Raw genomic sequence first — 8,994 nt, 5'->3', positions numbered from 1 at the left:
TCCATTACTTCACTCTCGGAATTCATGCACCATACAATAACTCATCTTTGTTTCCTGGAGTTGCTGAGGTCAATGCAGCAAAACTACAAATGCTTGCATATTGGATATGTCTGCAAAATTTTCATAGCCACCAACAGATTATCTGCATACTTTGCAAGCTGCGCTGCGGTTTTTCTGATAGATCGAAGTCTATCTTTGCAGCCCGCCTAATAAAAACAACGCACATGAACTTCTGCATGCATTGCATCATACGTCAAGATTGAAAAATGTGATCATGCCTTCATGAATCATATTAGAGGCAGAAGCTAATATGGAAGTTCAGAAAAGTTGCAGCTTCTGTAAGGTTTCAAGGTATGTTAAATGCATCCAACGTAAGCGTCAAAGCTCTTCGAAATCAAGAAATCACGAATGAAACGATAATCTATCATTCGGGCAATAAAATCAACTCTGTATTCGTTTTTGCTTCTCCTTTTTTTCTGCACAGAACAAGGAACAGAAATATTTTTCACCAATCTAAGCATCGTACTTTATCATAAAAATTATGGACTCAAAACTATATTACATGAGAAGAAAAAAAGGGTATATTGTGATGAAATGGATCTACAAAGAGTTTTTACTGGCAACATGTGTTGCAACTAAGTTTGGCCCTGATTGTAAAATGTGAACCAGACATACCAGAGTACATGATGCGGTAGATTCTTTCACAATAATTTACATTCCAAGGATAAGTGGTTTTTGGAGTTCTAACCTTTCTCCCAAGCCAAATTTCGCAGTTGAACGAAGGTTTTCTAGAACTTATGATGGAGCCGAACCAGATTCAAGGGGTTCACTGATTTCAAGGAGTTCATTGCAAAGACCAGTAAAAACAACATCATCCGTTTCTATAGGTTTGAATTTAATAAGGGCAGAAGGAACCAAATCCTCTTCTTCGAGCGTCACGGGTCTCTGGCCTGCTGCTGGAAAACGTGGGATCACTCGTCGCTTGATTAAAACTGGATGTAGTAGGTCAAACTCTAAGCTTGGGTCTTTCAATGCCGCACTCACAAACTAACAGAAAAAAGGCACAATTAGCTGAATTAGAATAAGATTGTATATTAGGGTTTTCAATAGTACAATTAAAATGACCAACTCACTCCAGCAGAAACAAGAGAGAAAAATGATGTTGGGATTCTTTACTCATAGATGTTGATTTTTAACATATTCAGTTTTCTTGCATATTCCGCACATATTCATTAACACAAGTATTTGAGAGGAAGAATCAGATTATATAGTATATTAACAGATCAGGTAAGAGCAGATGAAACGACAAAAAACATGCAACCTAAAACTTTGTCTAGTAGAAGGATTATTGTGGGGAAAGGAAAAGAAAATGCCAGTGGAAACTTGGTTGATTGATTGCTAGGGAAAATAATGAGGAAAAGAAATGTTGAGGAAAGTATCTTGTGATTAAGAAAAATGAATTTCCACCACAAAGACATCAGGAAATTGTAAGATAAGGCCATATGATGATCTCTCCTTCTCAAACACAACCGTCACTTTCCTCTTCTCTATTGTTTTCTTTCTTTTCCATAGACAACCAAACTTAGTTGGGATTTTCTAATTCTTTGATTTTCTTTTTTCCTTTTATAAATTGTTTCCATTCCTCATCAAAGCTTCGAAGCACATAGAGCGTTAATTAATGCAAAAAAGAGAAAGTTCATAGAAAATTTAAGGTCATCCAATCAATCACATGAAACAAAAACAAGGCCCCCCTTTAAAAATTCAGAATATCAGCAATAGTTGTGCTGAAAATAGTGTTGGTTGTTTTTTCAACTGCTAAGTTCACAATCCTTTGTTGCTATGACAAAACCAGCTAGTCCTACATGAGACATCTGTTGAGATAGCATTACAATTTTCATGCCATAAAAACAAAAATATAATATTTTACAAGGATTTAGCAGGTTATAAAAGGTTGAAATCATCATACTCTTATTTTACTCATAGGCCTTAAGGGTTCCACAACATTACAAGGATTTACAGGCTTCTGCCAGGGAAATGCATGTATCCAAAGCATAAAGGTCTAAAATAAACTCGAACAGCAAAAATTTCATGAACAAAATCTCAAGTTTCTGAGGATCACCCATTCATATACTAACTTTTCCCAACATCGCTGATCATTTACATGATCTTTCTTTTGGGGATCAATTTTTGACATCAGTAAAAGGGACAGTGGAGCATGACGAATTATACAATGACTTTCACAGTTATTATTGACCAAATATGGTGGGAAATTTATCAGTGGAAGTAATGAAAACAAGAAAGACTTCCATGGGATGTGAGAAGTAGAAGCTGTTATGTGCTCAATTCTTGTATAGCTATTCAGAGGGATTAAAAACTTAGTTGAATGCAGGTGTCATCAAGATAATTAGAAGTCTCCATTTCATAGTGTACAGACAGCGAGTGCTGATGAAGCAGAAACAGTTTCTCCACATATAATAACTGGTGTCAAAACCCTTTAGCCAGTTGAACTCTGTGACTTATATAGAAACAGCTCTAATACTGAAAATTCTTAATGTCTTTATTATTAGCAATAGACTCAGGGTATAAACATGAGTCATCGTGTAATGCACAAATGTGATGCATGAATTGTAAATGAGTAGGTGCATTGAATTGAAACATACTATAAAATTGGTTTCCTTTTCGGAGTACTAAAAGTAATATAAATTAGTTAAAAAGGTTGATTTACTTATCCACGATTTGTTATAAGTCCATCTATTTAATGAAAGGACTAACCTCATATAGAGTACCAGTTGACTCTGATGGAGAAAAGATAGCTTGAAGAACCACTTTATCAGGAAACTGTATCCTAATTATAGTTCTCTTATACCGCTTTTTTGCAGCCTGTGCCTGCTTTTCTCTGTATGATTTAGGAATTAGAAGCTTGGATTCCTCTATCTTCTTCTTTCTCGCATCTGCTTCCCTCTTCAATTCTTCAGCAGTAAGGTTGTAGAAAGAAGCGGGCACCTCAATTCTCGCAGCAACACTCTCGGGTACAGAAAAGAATACTCGAATCTGATTCCAAGATGTCAAGAAGAACAATTAGAGAGAAGGTATCATCATAAAGTCGTGAACCAACATAGCATGTGAGACAACAAAACTGCTGTTATCTGAATTCAATTGAAAATGCTTAGGTGACAGCTCCAGGCAAGAATGGAAATCAACAAATAGAACCTCCGAAGCATATAAGAAAAGAAGAACTACTTGATAGCAGAAATCATATAGTGGGTGAACTTGGAGCATGCACGAGAGTAATGCGGTTACCATTTAACTAAAAATAGTATGAGATTATCACCAAATGACGGAACGGAAACTGACAAGATACCGCGGGGCACCTCACACACAAATGATATTAAAATAATAAGTCCATAAATTTGACAGCTAGGGATCCAGCTGTTCAAGTAGTATAAGGATCGGGAAAAATCATAACTCCAATGTCTCAATAGAGCACCATCCTTTGGAATGATCAAAATACAGAAAATACAACTTTACTTTGAGTAATTACATCAACACCCCAATTAACCGAAATTGTAGCCGGAAAGAGGGAGTAGAACTGTTTACCCTTTTCGCTGACAGCTCAAAGAATAAAGGAAATTGAGCAAAAGCAGAATGACAGCGGACTACGTTACACTTTTATTTAAAATTTTGACTGGTTAAATTTTCCCACTTCTCTCTCTCTCTCTCTTTGCACACTACATATGTACATATCATAAACATATATATACAGTTAATACACACACGAGGCACCCACAATTGCATATAAGCACATAGACACATGTACACATACGCACACATCCACCAACATACACAAAAAACAGACATTGTTGGCAAAGACGATGCGGGGTTGTGCTGTGCGCAAGTGAGGGCAAGCCTGTGGTAGAGGCAGTGTGAGGTTTAGGGGAGAGAGACGCTTGGGCTGTAGGTTGTGGGGTTGAGGAGGAAGAAGGAAATATTAGCAAAAAAGCAGATTAAGAATGGAGCCAAATTAATGCTGACATGCATTATTATCATCCAACTTTTCAATTAGATAAGTTGCAATTGCATATAGAACTAGTTTCCCTATTTGTAGATTTGCACATCATGAACTCATAACTATTAAAGCCAAGGCTTAACTTCCGAAGGAGTTGTTGAAACAGTCAAACATCTCATGAAGCAAGGTGGGGGGAACAAACACGTCTAAAAGATATGTTATTGTCAAAATTATAAATGAAGCTGGCCATGTTTCTCCCAGTATGTGCAAAGTCAGAGACATTATACACAATAAACCAAGATTTGAAGATGCATTTGCAGTAAAATACTCGTCTCTGCTACTTGTCTTGATAAAATTCAATTACTAGCTCACAGTAGCAAATACAGACATACGTGGGCAAACTCCACTAATACTAACTATGTCCTGGTTAAATTACCATACCTTGATATTGCACTTGCCTGTGCCAGAAATTAAAATCTTTTGAGGACTTTATTAGAGGGACACTGAAGCAACAGAAGTGGCATTGGCAAAATAACATTTCAACATATCAGAATCTAGTAAACTATATCAAGAACAAGTTTTAGATTGTTGCTAAAAAAAATATAGCTAAGAAAAGCAGATTTCTGAATTGGTACAACTTATCTGACACTTAATGGTTCCATCAGGCCGTAAAATGAGTTAAGACAAGAATACAGTGGCAACTCTTAGTATATGGTAGGCCAATATGAAATCCTTGAGAAGGGAATAAAAAAGAATTGATATTGTAGTTGCCAGTCCACCTGGTACCGAGTTCCTAGCACATAATAAGTGCAGAAACATATAAAGTGGCATAAGTGGACCTCGGGTTTTGCTTTTAAGGTCTCCATTCTCAACATTCAAGGCCCAAATGTAGATGAATAGACCATTTTTTTATGTCGAAAGTGGAAATGGATAATTTTATTCTCCAGCATTACTCTTTATAATGTTTCAAATTCAAATTTAGGAAGGTTGGCTTCTTGTTGTTAATCATAATATAGAACCCTGTCTAACAGGCTATTCTAAAGAGCATACTTAAAAAAAGTTTCAGCTTTGATCTCCAAAGTAGAGCAGTCAGAAGAGCTGGAATCTTGATCTAGATGCCACTACTCAAACTGCATCCAATATGGAACTCATGACTGGCCATTGGATAACTATTTGTGACCTAAGTTCATCTTCAAAGATTTCTCCATATATTTCTTTTATGAAGTAACCCAAAAGCATGTCCCTTGGGGGACAGCCCGAGGTTTGGGCTCAAAAATTTCCTACAGGAGGTCTTGTATTCGAACATGTGAGTTGGGTGTGTGAGTTAAAGAAAAAAGTAACCCAAAAGCATCTATGATCACTTTGATATTAGGTAGACATCCTGGCCAATGGATGCTTGGGAAATGCTTTTTGGATACTTTCATGCAACTAGAATTTCAGTCTAAATGATATGTAACATACGTTAAAATATAGAAAAGCAACCTGCAACACATGAGAACGCTACAGTTTAGAACTAATAAAACCTGTACAATTCATCGCATGACATAATAATAATCGTTTATCTAGAAATAACAAACATAAACCCATATGTGATGTCTAACATTTCCAAAAGTTCAGACTATAGAAAAAGAGATTTTTAAAAAATATCTGCTATGCCCTTAATCAATTCGGAAACTACTTCTTCTCATTCCCCCTTTCAGGTTGCTCAAGATCTGTGGTAAGTATATAATATAGGCAATCAAGGTTTCTGCCAGAATTCTGCATCATTAAATGTTTGAACCTCTGGTTATGTTCAGGAACCACATTGATAGACACAATCCAACTTTATTCTTTTCTTAAAACTCTCCATATTCAAAATTCTGAATCACGTACTATGTGGAAGAGGAAAGTGATTAACATAATGAAATCAAGATCTGATTGGCTTCTGAATACTACATCCATAACTAGATGCTCCTGAAAATTGTAAGAGATTGACACTTCTTACTAACCTGCTGACGGTTCTCGCCAATAAAATTCTGAATCATGTAATCCTTACCTACCAAATGAAATCTACCAGCTTAAAAAAGAAAAGACACACCAAAAAATTTGTTGCATACAAGAAACGACAGTGTAAAAGCACTAAGAGTTTACAATACAGTGAATGAAATAACAAGCAAAACCTAAAGGATTAAATTATGCAACATTCTCAATGACAAATCAGACCATGTACCTGTCTATCAACCAGCTTCGGCTCAACGGCTTCCTCCTTAGCTGGAGCCGCGGTCGTTGATTCCTTAGCTGGAGCCATGGCCATTGATTCTTTAGCCGTCTTTGGCTCTAACAATGATATAACAATTTTAATTAAACCAAGCCGTTCCTTGGAAGGATCTTCCATCATGAGCCACATCTCCCCATCTTCCTCTTTCAACTCAAATCCGACACACTCTAGCAACTCCACCCCTCCAGGAAGATCCCCTACCGCCTCCTTTATCTTTGGGTTCCCCATCCTTACCTTCCTAAACTTAGCATTATCTGGCTCTTTAACCACATTCCTAAAAAGTCTCATAATCACCTCCATCGAACCATCACTCGGCTTCCCGGACATATATCGACTCACACAAGTCTGCAAATGATTCCCAATACCATCGGATTCTTTACTGCCATTCTCTTCACTTGAATCCGCTACACTCAAACAAGATTCAACATGAACTGAAACCTCCTCTTCTGATGCATACCCTTTACCACAAACTGGACACTCAAACACTTGCAAAGAATAACCATTCGGGTTCCTCTTCCCAGACGTGATCAATGAGTTGTATGGATCAAACCCATTTTCGGACTTCTCATTTACATTCGGACTCACCCGTATTTCAGGCTTTTTATCTTCCAATTTCCGTTCAGAAATATTGTATACCTTTTGAGGCAAAGGCTTGGTATCCCGCAGCGATGACGAAGACGGCAGTGATTGTGATGGAGAAGAAGAAGCAGAAGAGGATCCCAAGACTCTGCCTTGCCCCTTGAATTTGCCTGATAAAGAAGATGAGAAGGGGCCGTTGACTTTCTTCATCAAACCCTTCATTTTATCTCTCATCTCATCCATTTTGTTCCTAAATTGAAATGGGAACTAGAAACAAAATGGAAGAATTAAAAACAAGTAATCCCCTCGAAGCAAACAGTGCAGTTGAAGCTGAATGTTATGTATATATAGGTCTTGAGAATTTCTTGGATTTCAACACGGAAATCAGAAATTGAAGCTAAAATTAGTAAGGGTTTTATTGGATGTATATGAATAAATTAAAATACAGAGAAAGAGAGGCTGAGAATTCAATGGGAACAAGAGGAGGAGCGTTGAATGAAGGGGAAGGGCTATGGAGGTCGGGAGCAGAGGGGTGCCAAAATGAATTTGCTGAGCTTTTTGGGGCCAAAATGAGAAATAAGAATTTTCTCTTAGCGCGTTTGGCCAAAATAAAATAATGAAGTCTTCCACCGTGGATGCATTTTTAGTGCATTTAAAATTAGCAAATATATATATATATATATATATATAATATTAAATAAAGTATTACTCTTTCTCTTTTCTTTTGATTTTTTAAAATAAATTTATTTAGTGTTAGCAACACTAAACAAATATTTTTCAAAAGATTACTTTCATGAGAATAAGAGAAGGGATGAAGGAAGCAACCTATGAATTTAGCTATGGAAGATTATTCGAATTTCTACATAATATAAAAGAAAATTTAGGATGATATAAAATAGAAATTAATAAGTGTTTCGTACACTAAAAGAAATATAATATTTAAGTATAATTAGTTGTCATAATTAAGAATAAAAATAATTACACTCTTCTCTCTTCGATTTGGATTAATTATACGTAAATCCTTTAATAATCCATAATATTTGCTTTTTTCTAATAAATAAATTTTTTCATTAGTCAAAATTTATTAAATTTAATAATATTAACAAAATTTCAAACAGGAGAGTGTAATATAATGCCCCAAAGATTCACTAAGTCCAAGAAGAGGTCCAGCCCCAATGAGGCCCAGAAGTGCACAGACCCAAGGGGGCAGAAACCTCAGCTTTGAGACTCGAGAGGGGCCCTTGGAGGAAATAGGCTTTGGTGGAAGCCCAAAGGTGTCCTCGTAGGCCTAGGAGTGAAGGATAACATTCCAAACACCTAGACTACAGGGTGTCTTTGTGCGCAATTGGCATAAGGCCATTCGGCCACCTAGAGGAGGACTGGCCATGCAACATGTGACAAGGTAGGTGTTCAGGCAAAGCAACTCACACGTCATAATTATCCTTTAGGAATTCGAAGTAAGAGTGTTCTCCTCCCTATATTCTCTATCCGAATATAAGAGTTCTAAGTGAACCCTAAGTGTGAGGAAACCTTTGTTGTTCGTGTGAAAGGAGTTTTGTGGCCAAAGGATTAAGTGCTAGCTTGAGCAACCGTGAGTTTGTGGCTGTCGGTCTTTGTGACTGTGTGCTAAGCCTATAAACGGATCTGGCTCTTTGAGCCTTATTCATACGGTTCATTTATTGTCTTTATTTTTGTTGATAAATACTTTGTGTAATTTATATTTTAATCTGTTTTGGCTTGTAATTTTAAGGGTATAAAATCCACTGGTCTATATAGTAAGTGAGGGCTCATCACTTGGGGACAAAATCCCAACACAACATGTGTGTACAATATTTTAAAAAATACAGGAGAACAAATTATCTTTTTTTTTTTTCCACAAATTTTTTTTCCCTCTTATTGGTTAACAAGGGGGGCTAAATTGCATTTAACTATTTTTCAAAATAAAAAAGAAATTTGATTTTTTTTTCACAAGAGGGGATTTTGCACACACCTCACCTTAATAACACCTACTATCATAACAGATAACAATTTTATTATACAGTAGACCAATTCCTACTATACAACACACCTGAAGGGGTTCGAACTCATAAATTCTAAGATCATGGGTGTTTAATTTTGCCAATTAAACTAAATCTCATTGATGTACCGCATT

General features: G+C 36.4%; 1 protein-coding gene across 1 annotated transcript; it reads right to left on the bottom strand.

The window, feature by feature from the left end:
- Nucleotides 410-7,419, bottom strand: LOC105156211 (plant UBX domain-containing protein 2). Its single transcript, XM_011072284.2, has 3 exons — nucleotides 6,216-7,419; nucleotides 2,773-3,051; nucleotides 410-1,047 (listed from the first exon to the last, which is right to left on the bottom strand). Exons 1-3 carry the CDS (start codon nucleotides 7,083-7,085, stop codon nucleotides 796-798), a joined length of 1,401 nt encoding a protein of 466 aa, XP_011070586.1. The 5' UTR covers nucleotides 7,086-7,419; the 3' UTR covers nucleotides 410-795.

The sequence above is a fragment of the Sesamum indicum genome, linkage group LG2, assembly GCF_000512975.1.
Source record: "Sesamum indicum cultivar Zhongzhi No. 13 linkage group LG2, S_indicum_v1.0, whole genome shotgun sequence".
NCBI lineage: Eukaryota > Viridiplantae > Streptophyta > Magnoliopsida > Lamiales > Pedaliaceae > Sesamum > Sesamum indicum.
This window is presented reverse-complemented; position numbering and strand designations above follow the sequence as displayed.